At 41.1% G+C, this 27,958-nt stretch overlaps 2 protein-coding genes across 5 annotated transcripts in view; one reads left to right on the top strand and one right to left on the bottom strand.

The window, feature by feature from the left end:
• The window catches only part of SLC12A6 (solute carrier family 12 member 6), a 95,130-nt gene extending 74,609 nt beyond the window's left edge, over window positions 1-20,521 (top strand). For all 3 annotated transcript variants that reach the window (XM_037502142.2, XM_037502141.2, XM_037502143.2), the window contains 13 exons: window positions 1,183-1,357; window positions 2,831-2,949; window positions 4,111-4,209; window positions 5,596-5,715; window positions 7,107-7,211; window positions 8,469-8,637; window positions 9,934-10,129; window positions 10,991-11,160; window positions 12,010-12,141; window positions 14,328-14,435; window positions 14,629-14,813; window positions 16,515-16,648; window positions 17,513-20,521. In XM_037502142.2, coding sequence (XP_037358039.1) covers window positions 1,183-1,357; window positions 2,831-2,949; window positions 4,111-4,209; window positions 5,596-5,715; window positions 7,107-7,211; window positions 8,469-8,637; window positions 9,934-10,129; window positions 10,991-11,160; window positions 12,010-12,141; window positions 14,328-14,435; window positions 14,629-14,813; window positions 16,515-16,648; window positions 17,513-17,604 — 1,804 coding nt within the window. In that variant the 3' untranslated portion in view covers window positions 17,605-20,521. The remainder of the gene's footprint in view (window positions 1-1,182; window positions 1,358-2,830; window positions 2,950-4,110; window positions 4,210-5,595; window positions 5,716-7,106; window positions 7,212-8,468; window positions 8,638-9,933; window positions 10,130-10,990; window positions 11,161-12,009; window positions 12,142-14,327; window positions 14,436-14,628; window positions 14,814-16,514; window positions 16,649-17,512) is intronic.
• EMC4 (ER membrane protein complex subunit 4) lies at window positions 20,318-26,203 on the bottom strand. Of its 2 annotated transcripts, XM_037502144.2 has the most exons (5): window positions 26,026-26,202; window positions 25,601-25,715; window positions 21,972-22,125; window positions 21,494-21,654; window positions 20,318-20,733 (listed from the first exon to the last, which is right to left on the bottom strand). In XM_037502144.2, exons 1-5 carry the CDS (start codon window positions 26,109-26,111, stop codon window positions 20,698-20,700), a joined length of 552 nt encoding a protein of 183 aa, XP_037358041.1. In that variant the 5' UTR covers window positions 26,112-26,202; the 3' UTR covers window positions 20,318-20,697. The 2 variants fall into 2 exon arrangements, with proteins under 2 accessions (XP_037358041.1, XP_037358042.1); XM_037502145.2 differs by lacking the exon at window positions 21,494-21,654 and having other exon boundaries at window positions 26,026-26,203.
• Window positions 26,204-27,958: the final 1,755 nt, after the last annotated feature.

The raw sequence follows: 27,958 nt of genomic DNA on the forward strand, positions 1-27,958 counted from the left end.
GTCTCTGGTGAATCCTCTCACCACGCCCTCTCCGCCCCTGCACCTCTGGCCTATACCCCAATTCTTGTATGCATAAATAAAGAAAAATCTTTTAAAAAAGATAGTAATACTCAAGGATGTTATGAAATATGAGTGTGCTGTAAGGCTTGAACCTTCATATACATCCAGTGGAAATAAACTTAGTATAACCTTTCTGAAAATCAGCACACTTATTTTGAAATATTTAAGATATTGATTGCTTTTTTTTGGCAATTGTCACCTCTTAGGACTCTGCCATGGTAAAAAAAAAATCTGAAGTATGAATGTAGATATGTGCATAAAGATGTTTATCCCTGTATTTTCATGACATAGGAAAATGCTTTTTAGTTTAAAAGAACACAGATGTATAGGTGTATTGTGACCAAATACAATCATAATAAACTGACTGAAATGTGCAAAGTATAATAAGTGTAGCAATTAGGTTATAATTACCAGTTTTCTTCCTGTTTTTCTTGTATTTCTCTCTACCTTTCCAGTTTTTCTGCAAAAAGCAAATTTTTTTTTAAATAATAAATTTTATTTTTATATTCCCCATACAATTTCAACCCTCCCATTCTGACCCCAATCCCTCCCCTCCCACCCCCCACCCCCAAAAAGTGTCTCTGGTTCATAGTTTTTTGTTGATTTTGATTTTCACTTTCTTATAGTTATTCGCTTTCCTGGTCCCTTATTTAAGTTATCTAGATTCCTGCTATGAGTGAGACCATCTGTTATTTTTCTTTTTCTTTCTGGCTTATTTCGCTGAGCATGATCCCTTCCAGCGCCATCCATGTTGCTGCAAATTGCATGTGTTTATCTTTTTTGAACGCTGAGTAATATTCCATGGTATATATGTACCACATCTTCTTGATCCAGTCATCTATTTTTGGGCATTTGGGCTGTTTCCAAAGAAAAAGCAAATATTTTGATTTGAAGGGAAAAGGTAACTTAAACTTAGATTATTTTTTGGCCTTATAGGTTACTTTTAGGTTAAAGTTCCTTTTAATCAAATCTGCATACCTTTACATTTCTTAATATTCAATTCTATTTCAATTTCAGTCCTCAGAATTTTATAAAGAGAAAAAATTTCCATGAATATCTTCCTGCTCTGTCTGTCTAAAGTTGTATTTAGGTTAAATTTCCTCATTGTTATTTCTCTCCCAGGTTTGGGGATGCTGTGAAAGGTAATCTGGTGGTAGGGACCTTATCCTGGCCCTCCCCATGGGTGATTGTCATTGGCTCCTTCTTCTCAACATGTGGGGCTGGACTGCAGAGTCTCACAGGCGCACCGAGACTGCTACAGGCTATAGCAAAGGATAACATCATACCCTTCCTAAGAGTAAGTGACCCTTTCCCGTGCCCTCTTACTTGTTCCTCAGGTTTTCTGAGAACATGATGGTCTTCATAGGCTTAGGAATTACTCAGTCATATTATGTGAAGACATGTGGGTACAAGATCCTCTAAATTCCTAGTGTGAGTTTATAAGTGAGTGGTAGTAGCATTAAGGCATTTAAAAGATATCACAAAATGGCATTGGCCTTGGGTTGTTTGAACAACTTAGCCAAAAATATGAATATCAGATTAAATCATACATGATATATCAACAAAATGAATGACAGAATCAAAAAGGATTAATTGAAGTGACCTCTATAGGCTCTGTTTTCTGAGTTTGGCCACATGGTAGATATTGTGGCTTTAAAGACCATGAAGATGAAGGGGCAAGTCTTTGTTGTATATAAGGAGCTGGGCTTACTCACGAATGCTTTGACAAGGATCTCCATTTGTGGTAAACCAATGTGAATTCAGTATGCAAAGGTCAACTCTGATACAGCATCTAAAATTCATGGCACTTTTGCTGACAAAGAAAAGAAAAAGGCCAGGTAGTCAAGGGGTTAAGACGCAACGTATGAAGCTTCTACAGCCACTGCAGCATGAGTTCAGTCCCCGGCCAGCCAAGGAGCTACCCACATGGTGAGCAGACCTCTCCTGTCTCGCCCGCTGCTCCCCTCAGCAGTGTGTTTCAGTCAGTCTGCCTGTTCTGTTCCCCACTCTGTCTCTGGTGAATCCTCTCACCCCCCACACCTCTGGCCTGTTTCCCAGATCTTGTATGCATAAATAAATAAATCTAAAAAAAAGAAAAGAAAAATGCCAAAACTGTGAAACAGACTGAACAACCACAAACAAAAAGTCTGGTCAGGGGCCACCAAAATTCATCTGGTGCTCACGGAAATCCAGTAACACACCCTTGGCTTCCTGATTACCCGAAAACCGTTTTATTCCTTGACAACTTACCAGAAGACACTAATGAGGTGATATCATCTGTGTTGAGTCGGTTCCCTGGCTTTAATTCGGAAGTATGTTCGGTACCTGGGAGACATGACAGTGCTTTTGTTGAATTTGAAAATGATGGGATTGGCTGGAGCTGCCAGAGACTTAAAAGTACACCATCTCATGCCAAGAAATTACTTTGGGATGGCCATCTTTAAAAGACTTGGTGGTATTTATGATGTTTGTTTTGATAACATTTGGCCGGGTCATTTTAAAGTTGGGGGAGTGGGAAAAGGACATGAAATTGTTGTAAAGGATTAAAAAATTACCTAGTATTTCTTAAGCCTTAGTCGGCTGTGAAATACTATGGCCTTAATTTTGTACAATAAATATTTGTATTCTCTATATTAAAAATGGTAAAAGGAAAAGATCCCACAATTGTAACACTATTATCTTTCAGATATCTGAAACTGTAGCATAGAGGAATCAGGGAGAATTGACCGAACACTTTCCTATATCTGTGATATTTACCCTCTATGTACAGGTTTTCGGTCACAGCAAAGCGAATGGGGAGCCTACCTGGGCTTTACTTTTAACTGCTGCCATTGCAGAGCTGGGAATCCTTATCGCCTCCCTGGATCTTGTGGCCCCAATCCTTTCCATGTAAGAACCAGATATTCCCTTTACTTTATCTTGCTTATATGATATAGAATACATGTTTATTTCTATCAGGCTTATAGCAATCATGAAAACAACAATACAGATATAGCTTCACCTAAATAATAAATATTACTGAGTTTTCATGTTAGGTTAACTTTCATAAATTGTAGTGTTTTTTCCTTAGCTATATAACTGCAGAAAATCTTTATTTCTGACATGTTATCAACAGGTTGAGTTTTTACTGCTACTGTTAGCTTTTATTCATTCTTTTGTGACTTACTGATAACTTCACACTGTGCAGTATGCTGGAAATACAAAGGTGAATAAGACACAGCCTTAAGGAACTGATGGTAGATAAAGAAACCAATAATCCTTATGTAGTGTAATGAGTACTTGTGGTGGCAAAGGTGGACACTGCATGCTGCCAGAGCTCTAAAGTGAGAATATTAAGTGGATTCAGAGGTTTTCTGGAGGGTGTGACACTTCTACATTGAAGAATGACTTCATTTGCTAAGCAACAAAGGAGTGAAAGATATAGGCAGGGAATGTGTGTAAAGTAACTGAAAGATGAAATAATGCAGCACATCCAGATTATCAGAAGTACTTTGATAGAGAAGAGAGTGCATGTTGGGGAGAGGAGGCCAGAGAGTAGATAGAACTAGACTGCAAAGGACCTGGAAATAGTGAGTAAGCCTTTGAAAAACAAAATTATTGTATTTATATTTTAGGATGATTGACATGGTGTAAGGGATAGATTAGAAGGATGCCAAAATTGAACAGGGAATGCCTAAATAAGTCTTGAGACCTATTAACTAATCCAGCAAAGAAGTGAGATCCTGAACTAAGATGATAGTAGTAAAGATAGAAAGGAGAAAAAAAGTATAGAAATTTCTAAATATGTCAAATCCATAGGACTTGATAGACAAATTTGGGACAAGGATGAATAACAAAGAAAAACACTGGGATTATCCCAAGAGCAATTGGATAAATGATTTTGGTGTCTTTCACTGAGAGAGGATGAGCAGGTTTGTGGGAAGTTTACATTTTCCTAATTTCCAGTCTAAATCCAGAACTAGTGGACAGGAGAGTGTCCAGTTATTTTAAATAGCTCTTGAGTTATCCTTTAAAGGTTATAATAATTAGCTCTTCTATTTTTCCTGCCAGGTTTTTTCTCATGTGTTACCTCTTTGTAAACTTAGCATGTGCCTTGCAAACATTACTTCGAACACCCAACTGGAGACCCAGGTTCCGCTACTACCACTGGTAAGTCTGCTTTTTTTTTTTTTTTTTTTCCCCTTCTTCCCCCACATTTGGATAAAGAACTGATCAGTGAACTAGAAAACTAGGAGATTCTAGGTTCTTGATACAATTTTTTTTCTTTGCCAGCCTTTCCATACTGTCTGTTCCAACTTTCAGTGCTCACCTGAATTTCCCACCTTCCTACCATGTTTTTTCATATATTGTGTTAAAATAACTTTAACACTCATTGGAAAATAAAAATCACAATTATGAAATATTTCAACTTCTTATATTCTTCAGGTTAAACCAACCTTTGCATATGTACTTTCCTGTTTCCATCTTGGCTAATCACTGGACTTCATCTTTTTTTTTTTATGCTTATAGTCTTACCAATTTTCATTCTTAAACTGTCTTCCTTATGACAATTTCATTTAGTAGTTGAGAGTGTGAGTTTTGGAGTTAGGTGTCCTAAGTTCCAATAGCAATTCTGCTGTCCTATAACTTTGTAAATTTCAACAAAGCATATAACCACTTAAAATTTCAGTTCATTTTATTCATTTGCAAAGGGGATTAGTATTATTACCTGTACATTGGCTTGTTTTGAGATAATGTAAAGTGCTGCCACAGCTACTGTTGTTGTGGCCTGGACTTCTCAGTCCTGAAGGAGCTGTCAGTTTTTTAGCTACATCCCATCCCGTTTCTTTTCTCTTATAGCTAAAAGTTCATTAATATGTTCTCTATGTACCTTTCACTACTTTCCTGTTTGCTGACTTTCATCATCACTCCCCTTGCCTTCACTTATTAGTGGTGGGCCATGAAGTGATGTTTATTTGGCTACACCTCTTTCCACCTTTAACGTTTGAAGTTTCTCTTATGGAGAATATGGAGACCAATGGCAATTTTTTTTGTAGATGGTTCTGCAGTTGTGCTGCAGATCTCAAAGATTCTAGGAATGTTTACATGAAATACTTTTTTAAAAAAACATCATGATGGTGTTAATAATTTTGACTCTATGTCCCATCCCTGCTTTGCTAACTAGGCATTAATTATCTTCGTAACTACAGATGACTTTTGTAGATCCTGTTCATTTATGTTTTCCCAGCAATCAAGTATCCAGCACAAAGGATGGTTTGAGGCTCAGTGCATAGCTACTGACTATTACCAGTTCTTGATAAGACAACTGTAGTAATTGAGTAATTTAGGAATTTTTATAGCAATTTGACATTGCCACAGCATCCAGGCATATGATAATTTTTCTAGTAATTATCACTGCATTTTGCAAATGTTTTGCATGCATTAGATTGGAATTTTTAAAAATAATCCTTTGCCAAAGTTTAAGAAGCATCTCTAGCAGAGGCTTCTGTTTTTAGCTAGCTGGAAAGATACTTTTTTGTGTTCTTAATTCTCTAGGGCCCTCTCTTTCATGGGAATGAGTATATGTCTGGCTCTGATGTTCATTTCTTCCTGGTACTACGCCATCGTAGCCATGGTGATCGCTGGTATGATCTACAAGTACATCGAGTACCAAGGGTAAGTCTGTGGATTTGACCTTGATCTCTCCTAAAAGTATAACTGGCTGATTTCATTAGAATCAGTCCAATGAAAATTGCATGAAGGGACAGGTCACTTCATCCCTAACTAAACTTGTATCCCTAATTCTTTTACCATCTTATAGACACATCCTTTAATTCTAAGGGAAACCTGTTTAGAAAGTGTGAATGGATGTATGAAAAAACATCTAAAATGACATGTCTAAATAATAATATGAGTATTAAAAAAGTATAACACAGATAGAAATATTCTTTTTATAGCTTTTTTTTTTTTAAGATTTTTATTTATTTATACTAGAACCGGGGTACAGGTCAGAGGCGCGGGAGGGTGAGAGAATTCACCAGAGACAGAGCAGGCAGCAGAACAGGCAGATGGACTGAAGACACCGCTGAGGGGAGCAGCAGGCAAGGCAGGAGAGGTCTGCCATGCTATGTGGGTTTCAAACCCACAGCCGGGAATCAGACCCACGCTGCAGAGGCTGCAGACAGCTTCACAGGGCATTGCTCAACCTGCTGTGCCACCCAGGAGGCCCTAGAAATATTCTTATTTATCTCATCAGTCAGGGATTGTCTCTGAGATAAAGAAAATTCATGCCAAATAACTTTGTAACAACTAAGACTTCACTAACAACTTCCAAAAATTAGGAGTAATTAACACTGATTCAGTGTTAACACACTGAGTTTTAAATTAACCCCCCACCCCCATTATTTTCAAAATAGTTTAAACTTTGGATCTGTATTAATTTCCTAATCCTGATTGCTATTTTATAGTATTGCTTTTGAATATCTAGAATACTTAAGTAAAAGACAGTGACCAGCCCTATTGTGCAGTATAATCTGTTAGTGAATGATAGTGTTGCTAAGCTTACAAAGGACTCACTATGTTACTGTAAAGCATTATGTGAATTATTAATAGGAGTTTTAATCTTTTTTTTAAAAATGCCTTTTTTTTTATTTTTAAGAAGTGAGGTACAGGCCAGGTTGGAGGGGGGAAAGAAGGTACAGGTACAGGTTTGGGGCGGGGAGAAGATTCACCAGAGAAAGCGGGGAGCAGAACAGGCAGATGTACCGAAATACACTGCTGAGGGGAGCAGCGGGCACGGCAGGAAAGGTCTGCTGTGCCATGTGGGTTGTTCCCAGCTGGCCAGGGATTGAACTCGCGCCACAAAGGGCATGGAGAGCTTCACAGCGCTGTGCTCAACCCACTGTGCCACCAGGGAGGCCCCAGGAGTTTTAATCTTTTACCTTATACATATATTACTTTTAGATTCAGAAAAAATAAGCTTTGTTTTTTTTTTTTTTTTTTTTTTTTACATTGTACCTGCTATAGTTTTAATCTGTCCCTGCTCTGTTCTCCTTTTTTTGCCCCAGAGCTGAGAAAGAATGGGGTGATGGTATCCGTGGGCTGTCCCTCAGTGCAGCCCGGTTCGCTTTGCTTCGACTAGAAGAAGGACCTCCACACACTAAAAACTGGAGGTAAAGAAAAAAACTGAGCCTAGTGTTTGGCATTTGGTTAACAGAGAAATGTGTGCCTCATTGATTATGGAATAAGGAAATCCTGTGGCTTAAGGAATTGGTATAACAGACCAAATTCTTCTTTTTTTTTTAAGATTTATTTATGCATACAAGAACTGGGGTACAGACCAGAGGTGTGGTGGGTGAGAGGATTCACCAGAGACAGAGTGGGGAACAGAACAGGCAGATTGACGGAAATACATTGCTGAGGGGAACAGCGGGTGAGGCAGGAGAGGTCTGCTGCGCCATGTGGGTAGCTCCCTGGCCAGGAATCGAACTCGAGCTGCAGTGGCTGCGGACAGCTACATGGGTTGTGTCTTAACCCATTGCGCCACCAGCGAGGCCCATGATCCCAAATTCTTGATTCCCTTTTTTTTTTCTGCTTTATGATCTAGATTTTTTTTTTACCACTTTTATTCTTTCTTGAAGATCAAATAATTTGGGATAATACTGGAAGGATTTAGAATAACTTTTTTAAGATTTATTTATTTATGAGTGCTATATGTGTAGTAAGCACTTAGAAAGGGTAGGCCAGAGGTGCAAGGGGTGAGAGGATTCACCAGAGACAGAGCGGGGAGCAGAACAGGCGGATTGACTGAAATACACTGTTGAGGGGAGCCGCAGGCGAGACAGGAGAGGTCTGCTGCGCCATGTGGGTCACCTCCCTGGCTGGGGATCAAACTTGTGCTACAGTAGCTGAGGATTGCTTCATAGTGCTGGTGCTTAACCCCTTGCACCACCAGGGAGGCCCCCTAGAAGAACTATCTATATTCTTTTTTTTTTTTTTTTTTTTTAAGATTTATTTATTTATTTATACAAGCACTGGGTAGTGTCAGAAGCGCGGGAGGGTGAGAGAATTCAGCAGAGCCAGAGCGGGGAGCAGAGCAGGCAGAAGGACCGAAGTACACTGCTGAGGGGAGCAGTGGGCGGCAGGAGAGGTCTGTGCGCCATGCGGGACCCTCCTCCGGTGGCCGGGGTGCAGCCGGGGATCGAACCGGCGCTGCAGAGGCTGTGGGCAGCTTCACAACCCAGCGCTCAATTGCTGCGCCACCAGGGAGGCCCCAAGAACTATATTCTTATCCTATTACTTTCTCTAATAAATTGTTTCTGTCAAATTATGTTTCATACAGATCTCCTGACTTAAAAGGTAGAATTCTCATTCTGTTTCCCAAACCCAAAGTTTTTTCTCCCCTCTACCCTCTCTCAACTTCTTTATAGGCCTCAGTTACTGGTTCTGCTGAAACTAGATGAAGACTTACATGTCAAGCATCCTCGCCTCCTCACCTTTGCTTCACAACTCAAAGCAGGAAAGGGTCTCACTATTGTGGGCTCTGTCATTGTGGGGAACTTCCTGGAGAATTATGGTGAAGCTTTGGCTGCTGAGCAGGTAAGAGTCAAGACTTGTTGAGTTAGTGCAGTTTAGCTTTGATCTTGTGATATTAAGTAGTAAGACCTCAGATGTCTAAGTTAATCCCTTCCCTGAATGATCTAGGCGGCTTCGCCCTTAGTCTGAGTTTTGACTATAGTCTCCCAAATAATAAGATGTCAGAAGATAGTAATTTATTCTTTCTTTCCATCTATTAAATGAAGTATTACTTAACTGTAGCTTATCAAGACTAAGAACTATGTCCAAATAGACTACAAACATTGACTCAGCCCTGAGAGCAATCATGTATATAAATCTATCCCTTGAAATGGTGCCTGTGATCTTGACACCAAGCAGTAATAAGCAACTTTTCTTACCCTTTACTCATCTGTGTGGTATCATAAGCAAGATTCCTTAGCTGTTTCTGACAAGTTGTACTGAATATTAAAGCTCTACCTGAAGAAAAAGAGTAGTTTCTCACTCTAATACTATTATAAACGGTAGAGCAACTCTGATATTTGGAGAAATTTTCAGTTGCATTTCAAAAATTTATCAGATTTCATTTTGGAATGTTTTGAAACCCTACAAACTAGAAAGAAATGTGAAGAAACTTTAGGATTATGGTAAAAATTAATATAAAAAGAGCACAGGATTGGAAATCAAGAGCCTTGTTTACTATCTTAGCTGTACCACTGACTTAATCTATGCCTTTGAGAAAAACCATCGTTTTTTCACACCAAAAGGATAGAGTAAGAGTAAATGAAATCTTACCTCCAAATTGGCATGAATAAGTAAGGTAGGTATAAGTGTCATAAATAATCACCATTAAACTGGCTAAAAGGATACAGAAATAGGAGAAACAAAAAAGAAAAACATACCTGAGAAAATTCTAAAGTGAAACTAAATCATCAGATTAAGTTTCTGGTAATGAGTCAGGGCATGACGGGGACTGCAGCAAGAAGATCATGTTCACACCAGTGAATGCACCCTGGTCAATTAAGAAAGAATATTTACTATTTCCTTTTTGAAAATTCCAGCTGTCTGTTTTGTTGGTCTGTTACGAAGAAAGAAAAACATAATCTAAGAAAAGGCAGAGGAACTGCACGTAGACAACCCACTCTCTGTGTAGTGTGCACTTAGAAGGTGAAGAAAGACAAAGGAGAGTGAAATTTCATTGGGATAATTTTAACCTTTGAGCTCTTCTGCAGGAGACAGGGCTTCCGTGGAGTTGGAGAAGAGGAGGGTGACATGGAGAAGAGCAGTAGGTTAAGGTCCAGGATGAAGCAATTTAGTGTTGAGGTTCTTTGTCTCTTTCAGACCATAAAGCACCTCATGGAGGCAGAGAAGGTGAAAGGATTCTGCCAGCTGGTGGTGGCTGCCAAGCTGAAAGAGGGCATTTCTCACCTCATCCAGTCGTGTGGCCTCGGGGGCATGAAGCACAACACGGTGGTGATGGGATGGCCTAATGGCTGGCGCCAGAGTGAAGATGCTCGAGCTTGGAAGACGTTTATTGGTACAGAACACTTAGACTAGCCTGAGAGCCCACACAGGGCATTTACCCCTAACCCCACCCCCTGGCCTCCTAGAGGCTGAACCCTCGCTGAGGCATTGTCTTCGAAGGGCACTAGCTTTTAGTCATAATCACTTGACTCTGCTCACCCCTTCCCGCTCTGCATTATGGCCATGAATTGCTTATCTCTGGCAAGTTTTTACTTCAGGAGTCATCTCTGAAATTGCCATGGTTTCCATTTGTGATCCCCATGTTGACATTCTCACAGGAATTGGAAGGATTGTCCTTCAGCATCAGAATCTGCTACATTCACATTCTCTCTTAGAATAAGAATATGTGTATATATGTATAGATGCATATACAGATGGTAATACAAAAATCGTGGTTCTTAGTTTAAGTCTATTAGCTATTAAGATTTTTTTCAGTGATCTTTATTACTTTATTACACTGTTGCGTAAATAGGACAGCTTTTTTTTTTTTAAGCTTTATTTATTTATGCATACAAGAGCTGGGAAACAGGCCAGAGGAGTGGGGGGTGAGAGGATCCACCAGAGACAGAGTGGGGAAACAGAACAGGCAGACTGACTGAAGTACACTGCTGAGGGCAGTAGCAGGTGAGACAGGAGAGGTCTGCTGCGCCATGTGGGTTGCTCCCTGGCCGGCCAGGGATCGAACTCGTGCTGCGAGGCTGCGGACAGCTTCATAGGTTACATCTTAACCCCTTGCACCACCAGGGATATCCAATAGGACACATTTCTCCAAGATATGTAGGAGAACGTTAGCTTCAATTTCCTTACATGATGGGAAGCAAAGTAATCCTGAGGATTTTTTTCTGCTTATCCTGATTTTCTCTTTTCTCCTTAGGCACAGTGCGAGTCACAACTGCTGCCCACCTGGCTCTGCTGGTGGCTAAGAACATCTCCTTCTTCCCCAGCAATGTGGAGCAGTTTTCCGAGGGCAACATTGATGTGTGGTGGATTGTGCATGACGGGGGGATGCTCATGCTGTTGCCATTCCTGCTCAAGCAGCACAAGGTATTTTAGGCAGCTCTACCCCTGAATACCTTTACCCTTGAATCTGTCCTGGTTTACTACACAAATTCTTCCTCTTTGAGTTCGAATCAGAAGAATTAGAGTCTTGACTCTCCCATGATCCCCATTTTCACCTTATGAGAAATCGTTTTCTTTGTGATTGATGTTAACCTATCTTCTAGTGACACTCAGCAAATTAATAAAGTTCTGTGTGAGCCCTTGGAAAAAATAATAAGTGAACACATCTTTTAAAAAAAAAAGAAAATCTCACAAATATTAGAAACCTAAGGATGCATGTAGGGGGCATGTGTCTTACACATATACACATCCTTCAGTAGGACTAAACTGAAATTTAAATGAGTAAATGTTAGTCTCAATGGTATCCTCACCATGCTGTCTAAATAAAGCGCCCTCATGTATACCATCTTTTCCTTTTTTATTAGTTTTCTCTTGTTATGAAATTAATCATTCTAAACACCGTATTTAGTGTGTTGCTTAGTTCAGCTTTTGCCCTCATGTAGCAGGGTGTTGAAATATGTGATTTTGCTCAACCTTGTGTCATTATGACATGGATAAGAAAAAAAGTCCCGCTTAGCAGTGACCAAAATCACCTTACTCCTCGACCTGCTTTCTTTATAATTGTTTCACTCAAATTGAAGTTAGAAAGAACCTATTTATGACATTAAGTGAGGCCTCACTGTATAAGAACATAGCAAGTAGGAAATTAGGAACAAATACCTGGTACTAATAGCAAGGTGGTTCTAAGCAAAAATGCCTTGTATTTTATTCAGGAAATAACAATTTTTTGCCTTCTTGCATCTAATAATTCATGCAAATATTGTACACTCTCAGGTGTGGCGAAAATGCAGCATAAGGATCTTCACAGTGGCGCAGCTGGAAGACAACAGTATTCAGATGAAGAAAGACTTGGCCACCTTCTTGTATCACCTGCGCATTGAGGCAGAGGTGGAAGTGGTGGAGATGGTAAGAAAGTTGAGATTGAAATCAGATGACCACTGCTTCCCCATCCTCTACCCTTTCTTCCCAGAACATTTTCTGGTTTAGAAAAAATTGTGCAGCTACTGGGGCCTCCCTGGTGGCGCAGCGGGTTGAGCGCTGTGAAGCTGTCCGCAGCCTCTGCAGCACTGGTTTGATTCCTAGCCAGCCAGGGAGATTCCCACATGGCACAGCAGACCTCTCCTGTCTCGCCCGCTGCTCCCCTCAGCAGTGGACTTCGGTCTGTCTGCCTGTTCTGCTCCCTGCTCTGTCGCTGGTGAATTCTCTTACCCTCCCACGCCTCTGGCCTGTACCCCAGTTCTTGTATAAGTAAATAAATCTTAAAAAAAAAAAAAGAGGGCCTCCCTGGTGGCTCAGGGGGTTAAGCACCACATTATGAAGCTATCCGAAGCCTCTGTAGCACGAGTTCGATTCCCAGCCAGCCAGAGAGAAACCCACTTGGCACAGCAGACCTCTCCTGTCTCTCCCGCTGCTCCCCTCAGCAGTGTATTTCGTCTGTCTGCCTGTTCTGTTTCCTACTCTGTCTCTGGTGAATCCTCTCTCCCTTCCTCCCCCATCTCTGGCCTGTATCCCAGCTCTTGTATGCATAAATAAATAAATCTTTAAAAAAAAAAGAAAAAAAATTGTTCAGTTATAAATGTGGGTTAATGTTTTAGGTCCAACAAAACCCTAATGTATTGATCTAGATAAGCAGAATGTGTATGTGATGCATATTTAGTGCCGCTTTTGTTTTTGCTTTTTAAAAATATTTATATACATATTTTTTTTTTACATTGTTGTTCACTTTTGTACAATGTATACTTTCTCCTCTCAGGTGTGGTCCCCATAAAATTCCCACCCCCCATTCACCCGTGAACCATCACCACAGTCCCTTGTGCTGTTCCCTCCCTTGTTTTTTCATCCCTGTCTCTTCCCCTCCCTTGCACGATGTCTCTGATTTATAGTTGCCTGCTGATTGTGTTTTTTTAATTTATTCTTGTTGTTTTTTTCTGATCCCTTATTTGAGTCTCCTATATTCTTCCTATAAGTGAAAGCATCTGATATTTTTCTTTTTCCTTCTGGCTTATTTCACTGAGCATGTCCCCTCTAGCTCTCTTGAAGTTGCTACAAATGGCATGAGTGTCTTTTTTTGTTTTTGTTTTTTAAAAATTTATTTATGCATACAAGAGCTGGGGTACAGGCCAGAGATATGGGGGCGGGGGTGGTGAGAGGATTCACCAGAGACAGAGTGGGGAGCAGAACAGGCAGATCTACTGAAATACACTGCTGAGGGGAGCAGTGGGCGAGACAGGAGAGGTCTGCTGCGCCATGTGGGTAGCTCCCTGGCCAGGGATCAAACTGTGCTGTAGTAGCTGAGGACTTCATAGTGCTGATGCTTAACCCCCTGCACCACCAGGAATACCCTATCTCATTCTTTTTAATGCAGATTTTAACTCTTTGTGTTTGTTAACACAACACAACCTTATATTTCTGTCAGTCTTTTTTTTTTTTTTAATATTTAAAAAAGCAGGTTTATTAGGAAAAGGGACAGACAAATAAAAGACACTTGCGTAGACACAAGCAGGCAGAAAGCTGCTCCAAAAGGGACAGGTTTGCTGAGAGAGGCCTGCATGGTCACAGGTGGGCGGCCTAGAGGAGAGCGGCCTCTGCCGAGGGATGTCAGTGAAGAGAAGTCCAGGCATGCTCACGGGTTACGGGTGGGCCGGAGGCTGCGGCGCTGCAGACAGGGAGGGTTGGTGAGAAGAAGCACCTGCATAGTCACAAGTGGGCAGAAGGACTGCTGCCTTCTGTCAGATTCTTATCTGCTTAATATAATTTTCAATTTTAATTCAGATAGCCCTACTAAAATCACTCATAACTTTTTTTTAAATAACCTAGCAATATTAAAAAAAAAAGACTAGCATTTGCATTTTCTACTTAAAAGAAACATCTGTATGCAATGTTTACATTATAAAAAATACTCTCAGAACTTCTAGATTTAATCTACAATCCACTTTAATGTGTTTATGTAGCTTCATGACTAGGCAAAGTGGGTGTGAAACTTTGATAGTCACATGTTCTCTGGTTTAGTAAGTAGAAATGAAAATGTGTGGTTCGTCCTCCTCTCTCCTCTGTGCTTGCTGCCCACTCTGGATGATGTCTGTGACTGACAGCATGACAGTGACATATCCGCATACACCTACGAGCGCACCCTGATGATGGAGCAGAGGTCCCAGATGCTCCGGCACATGCGCCTGTCCAAAACAGAGCGGGACAGAGAGGTGAGACCGTGTTACATTGTTTGACCCCGAGCTATGTGGTCTGTCAGCCGAAAGGGGTGACACGACCTTGTTTACAGAGGGTGATAGTCTCATTTTATCAGCTTTTCTACTGTAGCCACATTATTTTCAAAATCATGAAGATGAAGCAGGGGAGAAAATTGCACTCGTCATAGCTATGTTGGTCCTTCCTCAGGCACAGTTGGTGAAAGACCGGAACTCAATGCTGCGCCTGACCAGTATTGGCTCTGACGAGGATGAAGAAACAGAAACCTATCAGGAGAAGGTGCACATGACTTGGACAAAAGACAAGTACATGGCCTCTCGGGGGCAAAAGGCCAAGTCAATGGAAGGATTCCAGGACCTGCTTAACATGCGTCCGTAAGTTTCCCAACTCACAAACTTAGAGGATCCTAGGCAGTGCCACCGCTGCCGGGCGTGGAGTCTGGTCTTCATTTCATCTCGAGCCCAGCCATCTCTCTCTGTTGTTTGCTGTACCTATCAGCTCCCAGTTAACGTTGAATGGGAGCGTCTGTCCTCCTTTCTCTCCATGCACTTCTAGTATGACACGAGCAAACAAAAAATCCAGGACAATAATATAAGTAAATCACTTGTTCATGACATTATTCATAGCCAAGGGGGAAAAACTCAAATTTTTTTTTTAAGTAATAAATTTTATTTTTATATTCCCTATACAATTGCAACCCCCCCATTCTGACCCAATCCCTCCCCTCCCGACACCCACCCCCGCAAAAGTGTCTTTGGTTCATAGTTTTTTGTTGATTTTGATTTTCACTTTCTTATAGTTATTCATTTTCCTGGTCCCTTATTTAAGTTTTCTAGATTCCTGCTATGAGTGAGACCATCCGGTATTTTTCTTTTTCTTTCTGGCTTATTTCGCTGAGCATGATCCCTACCAGCGCCATCCATGTTGCTGCAAATTGCATGTGTTTATCTTTTTTGAATGCTGAGTAATATTCCATGGTGTATATGAACCACATCATCTTGATCCAGTCATCTATTTTTGGGCATTTGGGTTGTTTCCAAGGCTTAGCTATTATTAACAGTGCTGCTATAAACAGGGGTGCAGGCGCTCTTTGGAATTGATGTTTCTGTGTCCTTTGGGTAAATACCTAGGAGTGGAAGTGCTGGATCCCGTGGAAGCTCTATGTTTAGTAGGTCCAGACATCTCCACACAGCTCTCCATAGTGGTTGGACCAGTTTGCACTCCCACCAACAGTGCAGGAGAGTTCCTTTTTCTCCACACCCTCGCCAACATTTGTTGCTAGTTTTTTTAATATGTGCCATTCTCACTGGTGTGAGATGGTATCTCATGGTAGTTTTGATTAGCATTTCCCTGATTACAAGTGATGTTGAACATTTTTTCATATGCCTGTTGGCCATTTGCATTTCCTCTTCAGAGAAGTTTCTTTTTAGCTCTTCTGCCCATTTTTTGACTGGATTATTTTCTTTGTTGTTGTTGAGTCTCATCAGCTCTTTGCAGATTTTTGTGATCAGTCCTTTATCATTAGTGTTGGGTGCAAAAATGTTCTCCCAGTTGGTGGGGTTTCTCTTTGTTTTTGTTATTGTCTCTTTTGCTGTGCAGAAGCTCTTTAATTTGATGTAGTCCCAGCTGTTGATCTTTGCCTTCACTATCACTGCTTTGGGTGATGTGTCTGTAAAGATGTCTTTGAGGTGCATGTCATGTAGCGTTTCGCCTATATTTCCTTCTATGTATTTTATGGTTTCAGGTCTTATGTCTAGTTCTTTAATCCATTTTGAGTTGATTTTTGTATATGGTGTGAGGTAGTGGTCAAGCTTCATTCTTTTGCATGTAGCGACCCAGTTTTCCCAGCACCATTTATTGAACAAGCTTTCTTTGCTCCAATGCATAGTCTTTGCTCCTTTGTCAAAGATTAGTTGACTATAAATCTGTGGGTTTATTTCTGGATTTTCTATTCGATTCCATTGGTCTGTATGTCTGTTCTTGTTCCAATACCATGCAGAAAAACTCAAATTTTTAAAGGTTAACTGTACGCCCCGCTGTCTCTCTGCCTCAGCTGCCTCCCTCTTCCCCAACAGGGACCAGTCCAACGTGAGGCGGATGCACACAGCCGTGAAGCTCAACGAGGTTATCGTTAACAAGTCCCATGAAGCAAAGCTGGTTTTGTTGAATATGCCAGGACCACCCCGAAATCCTGAAGGTGACGAAAACTGTATCCTTTCCAAGAACAAAGTCACCAGTAGGGGAAATCTTCTTAGCCCGTATTCTTAGATGAGACTGTTAGGTTAGCATAAAACTCATTGTCGATGCCCCTATTTTTTCCTTGGAGGAAGGAAGACTTAAAGGTCCTAGGCAAGGGCTCTTACAAAGTAGTGACATTAACTGGGTGTTGAGCCCTAAAGTGATTTTTTAGGTGGTATTTTTATAATTTGACTTCTAACATCCAGCGTATGGAACCCTTTCTGACATTCCTGGAGGCAGGATAACCGCATCATTTCTCTACCCATTTTGCTCTTGCTTATGGATGGGAGTTAGGAAGAGGCAGTTAAGATGAACCTCCTTTGAGGGGAAAAAATTCATTCCCTAATCCCAGGATTGTTTTGATGGCACCCCTTCAGACTGTCATATAGGCCAGTCAGTTCCCACCAGAACTATTACGCGAGAAAAGTAAAAAAACAAACTCCCCCCCAAATCTGACTTTGAACAGTTTCATTTAAAAATTGAGTCCTCTCTAGGAATTTTACAAGCTGCCTATTGTAGCTTTTTTCCTATTTAACTTTTGGGGATTGTTATACTAGGTAGTAAGGACACATTACTTGCAGGTTTCCCTCGTTTTAAAATACCATTTAGGAAAAAAATCTAACAGATGGGAAAGGTTCTTTTCTATGTAAAGGGACTAGCTCTCTGGGTTCCTTCAGAGTTAAATTGAATCCAGTGTTGAGACTTGTCCAGTTCTGAGTATATAACAAAACAAGCATGTTAATTTTGTGGCTCTGTAATCAGATTAATTCACAGTATCATGCCAGGTTGTAAAGTGTGCTCTTCTGCGTATTTGGCTCCTTGACAAATTTTGAAGATATGGAATTCTTAGAAGTGCTCACCGAGGGACTCGAGCGCGTCCTCCTTGTCCGAGGTGGTGGCAGTGAAGTTATCACCATTTATTCCTAATCTGCATCCTGAAAGACTCTGCTTGGCCTCACCTTTCCTAAAAGGTTTCCATCCTCCATGGAAGTGCCAGCTCTTTACTACCACTCCCATCAGAGGCTTGTGTTCTGTACACATCACACCGAACTCTTGATGAGATGAGCCTCAAATACTTGTGCAAGAAAGTACAAATAGGTGTATTTGCTCTTTGTTCCCATATGATCTTCTGTCTCTACAAAAGCAGCAAATACTCCCTCAACATCAGAACAACGGTCGGGTCCTAAAAGCCATGTCTGAACTAGTTGAAGAGAGAATTAACAGGCTAAACCCACAAAATGAATTGGCAAAAGGGGTGCTAGGGAATTCAACTGGAGAAAAAAGCAAGTACAAATCAAATGTTAAAGATGGGTCTCAGTGACACACCATTATGGTTCTGTAACACCGTGGGAGTAATAGCCAGAGACACAGCCTTACAGTAAAGAATTCATAGCCAAGTACATGAGGATTCTAATCTCCTGGTGGAGATAACCCTTTGCAAGCCAAGATGGAAACCTATTGTAGCTAATTTTCTTTAGTGTGCACTCTGCTTTCCAGGACTCTAATTTTGTATTAGGGTACTAAGTACAAAAGTGAAACATGGCTGCAAAAATAAGAGGATTAAGTGCACAGAACTGTGTTGGTGTGTATTTCAGCTGTCTCTCAAAGCCCATGCTGTGATGAAGATTGTAATAGAGGCAGTGTTACCATGGAAATTGTATTTTTAAGTTGGCGTAAAAATTATTTCTTTCAGGTTCTTTTCAAATGGCAAACTCTTAAGATATATTAAAATATAGTCTATTTATGTGACATGAGCAAAACATACAAGCTGATATCTAAGAAATACCGATAATGATACACATTGACCAGTAGGTTCTCCTGTCCTCCTCCTTGTTATGCCCTCTGGGTTAGTAGGCACAGGTCAAAAATCACCAAATTTTATCCAGGAAGACTGGCTAAAATTTTTCTCCAAGAACTTTGGACTACCTTTAGAGAACTCAGCAATGGAATTGAAGTTCTAGAGCCATACTTTTTCCACAGTGCCAAAGTTTTTGAGCTGCTGCTGCTCTCCTTACCTGCTTCACTAAAGTGGCAAATAATTGGCATTGTCCTAATTCAAGAGACTGTTCCTCACTAAGACTCATTTCCAAAGCCATACTGAAGATGTGAGGCACCAAGCTAGATGCCCAGGGTATGAGCGTTTTTCAATTTTATTCTTCATTCTGATTGCAGAAAACATGGCTCTGAACTAAGAGACTGTCCAAGCCAACACACACTATTTTTTTTTTTTTTTTCCCAGAAAGCTGTATGTGTGCCAAGGAAATACTTGTGCAAGCTTAACTCTTTTTTTTTTTTTTTTTTTTTTGCTAAGTTACTGATCACAAGACACCTGGCTTTCAAGTATGGGGAAGCTAGCATGTGGCTGAGTGGTTATTTCTCATGTGAGAAGTCTTCATTTCTTTTTCAGGATAGTTATTTAAACTGTCTTGCCTGTATTTGTGGCGCCTTTTGAATCTCACTTTACCAATGATAGAGCCTCTCATTTTTTGATTATCCAATAGGATGCAGAGCAAGCTGACCTAGGTATCCGCAGACTATTTGTTTGACCCTATAGACAGAGAATACCCTTCAATATGGCTTAAGAAATTGAGCCATTTTGAGTTGCTCCCTTTGCTATTTGAACCTGCCGCCCCAGTTAGGGTAGCAAAGCACACAAGATATTTTTTTTACTTGTCCCTTACTGCAAAGGGCAGAAGCATCGTTTATAATGTCCATTACAGCACTCCATTGCTTAGTTGAGTACAGCTAATAGTGGGACAGGTCCCCTAGGACCCAAGATATTTAAGATCTGCACTCTGAGGTCGGCACACACAGCAATTCTTCTAAATTTACATACACTCTGGCCAAAGTGATAACGATTTTCCATATAGAGGAAATATGGGCAGGAAATAAGGTTAATAATATTAGACGAGCTTTTTCTTGTAAAGACAAAGGGAATTAATGGCTGTTAATATAGCCATTACTTTAGCCCCTAAAAGACAAAAATCACTGTTACATGGGGAAGTGGTTATTAGGCCAGATTTCAATTCACCTCTGTCTAGAGCATTTCATATCTATGTGTTGCTTACGTTGTCTGTCTATGAAGTGTCTTGTCTCTTTCAATCACTGCAAATAAAGCAATACCGAAAACTTGAGAGAAAATGCACCTTAGGGGAAGGGGCTTTGTGTTTCAAGAAGGAAAGGAAGCCCTCCTCCTGCCTTTTGAATAAAATCCAGCTTTTATCTTAGCTATGACTTTTCTGGGGCAGGTTATGATAATACTCATTCTCCAGCTGCTGGCCCGCTGCCTTCACTAGCTGTCTTAAAAGCTGAAGTTAGGATTGTGGCCTCTTGTTTGCCAGGTGCCAGTCCCGCTAAGCAAGGGGAGGTGACTACTCTGTACCTTCCATTTCCCCCGCGTCCTACAGCCCCAGCCATCCCGCCAACCTTCATTCCCCCAACCGTTAAAAATCCATTCTTGCGGATATTAAAGTAGCAATTACACTGTAAGCATATTTATGTGCTCCTTTGTGTGGGTTTTTTTTTTTTTTCATCATGTATAATCTGAATCCAGCATTAGTTTCTCACATCTTCCACAAGTGTCTCTGCAGAATTTTTATGTCCCAGCTTGTGTTACATAGAAGTAAAATATTAAGGAAAATAGATTTTAAGGAAATTTGTGCAACTTTTTGCAGGCATTGTCCTCTATAACCATATAATTTATTGAAAGGAGATGCTGCTGTGCTTCTTGATTTAGCAGCAACCATTCTTTTGTTTACATAGAGTTACGGTTTTATTTGTTTTTCTCTGGAAACATAAATAAAGTTTTCTACATTATTTTCAGTCAAAGGTTGTGATAAGTTTGTGTCTGTGGTGACAAGTACATTGTCTTTCTAGGATTTGTCTCCTCATGATAGAGAAAAAGAGCTTTTGGGTCTTTTCAGCATGCGTGATAATGTGTGCTGAGGAGGAGCTGCTGGACATAAGGGAGGCTGTAAATGAGAGCCAGACATATGGGCATCAGGTGCTTCTTTCTTAGTTTCATAAAAGCAATCCTCCTCCACTGAACTCCATCCTCTGAAATAAAAAACAGGTAAGTGGTAAATGAGTAAATAATTTCCAGAATCAATTACTTAATACTTTAATCACAAACTATTTTGCTGATCCTTAAAAAAACAGTAACTTCCAGACTCCTCACAGATCTTATTTCTTAAGAAATAAGGGCCTCCCTGGTGGTGCAAGGGGTTAAACATCGCACTTTGAAGCAATCTGCAGCCTCTGCAGCACGAGTTCAATCCCTGGCCAGCCAGGGAGCAACCCACATGGTGCAGCAGACCTCTCCTATCTTGCCCGCTGCTCCCCTAAGCAGTGTATTTCAGTCAATCTGCCTGTTCTGTTCCCCACTCTGTCTCTGGTGAATCCTCTCACCCCTGCACCTCTGGCCTGTACCTCAGCTCTTGTATGCATAGATAAATCTTTTTTTTTTTAAATAAGTTCTAGGTCCTCCCTTGTGGCCTGAGGGTTAAGCCTCAGTGCTATCACCACAAAGGCCCGCTGCGAACACCTGAGTTCGATCCCCAGCCAGGGAGCTACCCACATGGCACTGCAGACCTCTTCTGTCTCACCCACTGCCCCATCAGCAGTGTATTTCAGTCAATCTGCCTGTTCTGCCTCCCACTCTGTCTCTGGTGAATCCTCTCGCCCCCTGCACCTGTGGCCTGCACCCTGGTTCTATGCAAAAATAAATAAAATTGAAAAAAAAAAGTTCTAAGATCGACTGTAGCCATCAAATGGGTAGGTCACATTACCACTGGCCTAAAGTTAACTTTTGACTTACCTCAGGGGGCTCAATGAAGGCTAACCAATCTGACGCATGTGTAGGCAGTAGTCCCATGGACTGACACTTATAAACAGCCAATGCCAAACCCATGAGGTTTCCAATGAGATACACCAAACCCTGAAGAAACTTTTGGCTTGAACTTTCTAGCATTTTGAACGCTGTTGGGGTAACAGAAAGTGTATCAGAACCAAAATAACTTCTTTTTCAATATGAATCAGAGTTAATATCTATTAAAAATATAATAGCCACAGACCCATAGTGAGATAGCAAATAGGATCAATAAAAAGGAACAAAGAAACCATATTAAGCACTGTTTACCCCTCTATGCCACCACGACCATCATTACCCTTCACACCCTCCTCCTGCAACTAGCCACTAGCCAACAGCTGTGCCAAAGATTTCCAAACTTGGAGTTTTGCCTAAGAATCTGCCTTAATTTTTAGAACTTAAAGGTTATTATTTCAAGAACACTTACTGGCTGAAATGGCCATAAGTGCCTGGATGGGCCGCCACGCCATCATACACACCATCATTGTAGGGAAGATGGAGATAGTGTTGCCCGCCATGTACATGATGAAGAGGTTCATAGGAATCTGTTTGAGAGGGCCCAAGGCAATATCCCAGCAGCGCTAAAACAAACACACAGTGTTAACCTCTGACCATTATCCCAAATCCCACATTTATTGTATCACTGACAAAATGAAACCCCAATTCTGTGCTGCTGATTGTGCTGACTCAATTCCACCTTTACCCTCTGTGTTGCTACTGAAAATTCATTCTTCCACTAAAGATATGGTAGCCTCACCATCTGTTTTTTCGTGTAGATTTTCTAAATGTAATTTCTCGCAATGATTCTGGCTAATGAAGTTTTCCCTGATTTTGTCCTTGTATTTCTGCATTGTTCACTATCCCATCTATACCTTAAAAAACAGATAAATCCATGTAGTGGGAGATTAGCACATACTGAATCAATAATAGATCAAATAGACAAAATACAGAAGATCTGAATGACGACATAAACAATCCAACTAACACACAGAGAACACTGCACCCAGCAGCTACAGAATTCACATACATATGGGACATTTACCAAAACTGACCACTCGCTTGAGCCATGGAGAAAGTATAACAGAATTCAAATCACACAAAGCATGTTCTTTAATTACAATGCAATCAAGCTAGAAATGAGGAACAAAAAGATAACTACATGTTGGAATTAACAAATGTACTTTAATCCATGAGTCAATAGAAATTACAATAACAAGCTACCACTTACTAACACTTGTGGGGGACAAGAGTTTTGAGAAATTTATAACCTTAAATACATATTAGAAAAATAAAAATAAACATCTTCAATAAGTTAAAAAAGAACAAATTAAACCAAAAGAAATAAGAGCAGAAATTAATGAAATTGTCTTTATCTCAACAAAATCAAAGATTTTTTGGAGAAGAGTAATAAACTTAATCAGGTGAGCCTAATGAAAAAGGAGAGGAGATAAATACTCGACATCAGAAATGAAAGGTACTTCTCTACAGGTCTTGCAGCTTTGTGTGATCACATTATGAATTCTAAGGATAAATTCCTACATGGCGTAAGAAAGTGGAAATGTCCTATTTAAGAAACTAATTCTGTAATTAAGCTAAGATGGGTTCCCTTGATAAATTCTAAACATTTAACAAAAAATAAAAACACTCTTAGACAAACTCAAAACATTTGACTACTCACTATGTGGGTCCTCACAAATAACAAAACCTGACAAGGACAATTTATGAGAAATGTGTATAGACTAGTATCACTCATAAACCTAAATGCAAAAATCCTAAACATGATAGCAACTAAGTAAATCTAGCTATATAGAAAGAATAATATACCACTATCTATGGAGTTTTACTCACATTAAAAGAATAAATAGTCGCATTTGTAAACAGCTCCCTATTATGTCATTTACTTAAAAAATCATTAACCTGAGAGTTTAAATATTAAATTATCCATACAATAAAATTGTTCTAGAAGTAGTACCTTTAAAATCAGGCCATTTCAGTAATACTTTATTATTCATATTATACTTTGATATACTAAGACAAAAAATAGTAAGATACCTATCAAGAAATTGCTAATAGGGTCTCCCTAGTGGCACAGGGGTTAGTCTCAGCGCTATCAAGCTATCACCAGCCACTGCAGCATGAGTTTGATCCCTGGCCAGGGAGCTAACCCTCATGGCTCAGCAGAGCTCTCCTGTCTTGCCTGCTGCTGCTCCCTCAGCAGTGTATTTCAGTAGATGTGCTGTGCTCCCCACTCCGTCTCTGGTGAATCCCCTCATCCCCCACACCTATAGCCTATACCACGGTTCTTCTATGCAAAAAAAAAATTTTAAATGATAATAGCTGTTATTTTCATGTGAAAATTAAGTGCATTTTATGAAACAAAGATCATTTAATATTGAACATTATTAATGCTGCAAGGAAAGAAAGCACCAGGTATTGTTCTGGGCACTTGACAAAATCCTGCTCTCAAGGCGTGATAAGATGGGTAATAAAATACATACACTATGTCATAGATATGAACAGTACAGAGAAAGCAGAAAAACAGGATAGGTGTGTGAGGGTAGGCATCACTAAGATAACATCTGAGAAATCACGAGTGGACAGAACAAGTTACAACGGTATCTGGGGGGAAAGTAATCCAGGAAGAGTGAAGAATAAGTACAAAAAGCATGAGATGGGAGCTTGCCTGGCAAATTTAAGGAGCAGTTTGGTCATTGTAATTACAGTGGATGAACGAAAAGTGGTAGGAAATGATGTAAAAAATGATACTAAGGGCTCCATCAATACAGAGTAATGTATAACAAAGACTTAGGCTTGATATAAAATAATGTAGAAAAAAAACTACCCTGGGGAGCTACAGAGGGATTTTGAGTAGGAATTATCTGACTTATAAAAGGATCATTCTGGCTGCTGTGCTGGGAACAGACTAGAAGGGGCAAAGTGGAAGTAAGACCAAACAGAAGTTACTACAGTGAATAACAATTTTTTTTTAGGGTGGAATAAAATGGTCTCCCACACGATGGTGGTGGTTTCATGGGTCTTCACCAGTGTCAGAGCTCATCAGATTGCACTTTTTAAATAAGTTATTCTTGACTAAGGGCAGTTAGCTTCCTGGAAGACATTAGCAATGTTGGTGACATTTTTTGGTCATTACAACTGGAAAAGGACATTTTGGCCTTTAATGGGCCAGGGATTATTAGAACTATTACTACGATGCAATTACAGACCCATAACAAGAACTATTCAGCCCAAAATGACAATGGTAAATCACAATTTAAATGAATGCAGTTTCTTGTACATAAACTGTCTCAAAATAATTGATTTTTTAAAAACTATTTAGAAATTTGGGTGAAGGATGACAGTGACTTAGAATAGGATGTCAGGTGAAGGTAATAGTTTGAATCTTTTCAAAGGTAAAGCCAACAACTAGACTGACAGATTGTGTGGTGTAAGCGAAACATACCAGATTAGTGTGATTTCAATATTGTCATCAATAGATGGTTTTTTTTTTATACTTAAAGAGCAGGTTTATTAGGAAAAGGGGACAGAAGGATAAAGGACACTTACACAGACACAAGCGGGCTAAAAGAGCTGCCTGAGAGGGGCAGGTTTGCTGAGAGGACTGCATGGTTGCAGGCAAGGGGCCTTGAGGAGAGCTGCCTCCACTGAGGGAGGTTAGCCAGGGGAAGTCCCGGCATGGAACAGGTCACGGGCAGGCAGAAGGCTGCTGCCCTGCAGAGGAAGAGTTGGTGAAATGAAGCACCGGCATAGTCCCAGGTGGGCAGACGAACTGCTGTCCTGTGCCAGTGCAGAGACTGCACTCCAATAGATGATTTTTAACCTACTTTTTAGGCCTTCTGTTCCAAACGTCTTTTATTTTTTCCGATTTTAGGAGCTGAAATGTAACTTACTGTAATATTCATCTCAAGCAGTTTAGTTACCGAATATTTGGGATAAGGGCCATCTACACTTAGATATTCATATGCTGCCTGGGAGAAGGGCGTGGCTGTGTAGGTCAGGGATGGTTCAAGGGCTGCGATGCCATCTATACCGCTATACCTTCTCCACCAGGATCCGGTCTGTCTCTTGAACGCTCGTATCAGGCACTTGCTTGTCCAAGTAACCGACTGGGTACAGTGAGTCTCCCTGGCCGCCTCCCCGGTCACTTCGGCCCCTAGAGAACCAAATCAGGAAAGAAACCAGGGTTGCAGACTCCCACACCTGATGTCCCACCTTTTCTGTTCCACTAATCCAAGAACTGAAGATCCTCAGATACACCTACCCAGATTAGACCAAGCCCCTCGCGGGGTCGTCAGACCCCGGCCTAGTGGGTGGACTGAAACAAGCACCCTCTGGCAGAGACGCTCCGAGGGGGAGACGCCTGCAATCCCCCAGGAGTCATCAGGAGTCATCATTCCAGGTCAGCTGTGCCAGAGAGTTCGGGGCTCTCTCTCCGGGGCAGGCCTGGGGTGCGGGCCCCTCACCTGCTGCCTCCTCCGGGCCCGCTCAGCTCAATGGCCCACTTGAAGCGCCGGCCTCGGTTGGCCACGAGGCTCCCCTGGGCCGTCATGACACCGGCGCCTCCCGAAGCCGCGGAGCCTCTCACGCTCAATCTCAGCAGCGCCTCCAAAGCCCCCGAGAGATCGCCGTCCAGGTCGCGCTCTGTGACGTACTTCCTGCGCGCGGACATGACGTCACGGCCGCGCGGAAGCAGGAAGTCGGAGGGCGGTGGGGCAGAGTGCTTGGAGCTGGAGGCGCGGGGAGGAGCCGCGGCTGGAGTTTAGGGGCTCCTGGAGCTGCGCTCCCCGGTTCTGGACAAGCGCGCGCACCCTGGCCCCTGAGTTGGGGCTGACGGGACAGGGGGCGGGTTTATGCCCCGCGTTCCAAATGCATCCAAGTCCGGAACCGCTGAGTGGGCGCCCAGCGCTCAGCCGCAGCCCAGACAACGCCGTGGAAACGCCGTGGAAACGCCGTGGAAACGCCGGGTTCGCGGCGCGAGGACCTCGAGCGAGTCGCTCCCGGGTGCTGCTTGTCCGCCGCGTCCCAGGGACTGTGGGTTTATTATTTAATTCTCAGTGGCACCGAGAGGAAGTCGTAGCCTGGGTCAGCACAAGAACACGGAGGCAGTGTGGTGTGGAAGGGGTGTGGCTGGGTTCGAGATTTAGAGGGCCGCCTTTGGAAACCCGGCTTCCCTCCTTTGTAATCGGAATTTAGGCAAGTGAAGTCCTTTGTATTTCACCCTCACCGCTATAAGTTGGATAATCTGCCTATTTCGATGCTTATTAAGAAGTTAAATGGCGTGCCCGTCACACTTACTAAGATTTTTAAATGTTAAGTAATTACATTCTCCTCTGCGATTGGCTTTGGTATTAAGTCGTAAATCTAGGTCATACAATAACATTGTTGGATATGGGGTATTTAAGTTGTTTCCTGTTTTTCACCCCTTTTCTAACCAATGTGACTGTGAGCAACCTTGTACGTCTTACATAAGTTAAATTCCTCCAAGTGCAGTTGCTGGACCAAAGAGCAAGCACATTTTTAAGGACTTTTCATTTTAAATGCCCACTGGGAAAACTGCACGCATTTGCATTCCACCAGCTTTCTAAATGTTTTGATTTGCCAGTTTGAAAATGCTACTGGATTATTTTTGCTGCGGTTACTGGGAGGATGAGAGGGTAGCAAGAGAAGGGACGAGGGAAATTGCCGTGAGAGTGATTGGAGGTAAGGTGAAAAGGGTCTCCTTGGCCAACTAGAGTTTGGATCCCTGAAAGTGACAGTAGTCTGGAGAAAATTTCCACTCCACTTGTTTTCTGATTTTAAAAATATTATGTGTTCCTAGCAGACTGAACAAGGCTGAAATTAAAAAAAAAGCTTTTCCTCTTCCAATCTATCCTAAAATGTTTGTCTGTCTCATATAGGAAGACCCAGCTTTTAAATTGCTTTCTTGTTTTCTTCTTTTCCCCTGAGCACAGATCTTTAACCCCCCCTAACATCCTTGAGTAGAAGTTATGTGTTAATTGTCTTTGATTCTGTAAACAATTGCCTTGCACATGTAAAGTACTGAATGAATGTTTAGTGACTATGAGTATATTAATTGAAAGTAAATGTAATACAAAACTGAATATGCTATATTTATATAAAGTAAGATGTAAAAATTGGAAGGGAATACTTAAAATGTTATGTATTCAGTTATTCGGGTTTTCATGCAATTTTGTCTAATTAAGCATTTCTTACGGTTCTTTAATAAATTTAAAGGAACATCTTTGAAAACCTCAGTTACCTGAATAATATATTCCTTCTTTTTTAGAGTACTCCCTACTGATTGTGTTAACCAAAGTTAGGCAGAAGGAAAAAGATAAATACGAGATGGTCTCACTTATATGTGGAATATAGAGAAACCAAAAGGTCAAGAAAAAG

The sequence above is a fragment of the Talpa occidentalis genome, unplaced genomic scaffold (genome assembly GCF_014898055.3).
Source record: "Talpa occidentalis isolate TD23 unplaced genomic scaffold, MPIMG_talOcc4v2.1 talOcc4.11, whole genome shotgun sequence".
In the NCBI taxonomy this organism is placed as follows: Eukaryota; Metazoa; Chordata; class Mammalia; order Eulipotyphla; family Talpidae; genus Talpa; species Talpa occidentalis.

Bases quoted from the DNA above. Each gene is read 5' to 3' on its own strand.
- EMC4 (XM_037502144.2), bottom strand. From the start codon at position 26,111: ATGACGGCCCAGGGGAGCCTCGTGGCCAACCGAGGCCGGCGCTTCAAG. The intron at 22,126-25,600 runs GTATAGCGGTAT...TGTTTGTTTTAG, and splicing joins ACCGGATCCTGGTGGAGAAG to CGCTGCTGGGATATTGCCTT. The intron at 21,655-21,971 runs GTAAGTGTTCTT...TTACCCCAACAG, and splicing joins ACTTATGGCCATTTCAGCCA to CGTTCAAAATGCTAGAAAGT.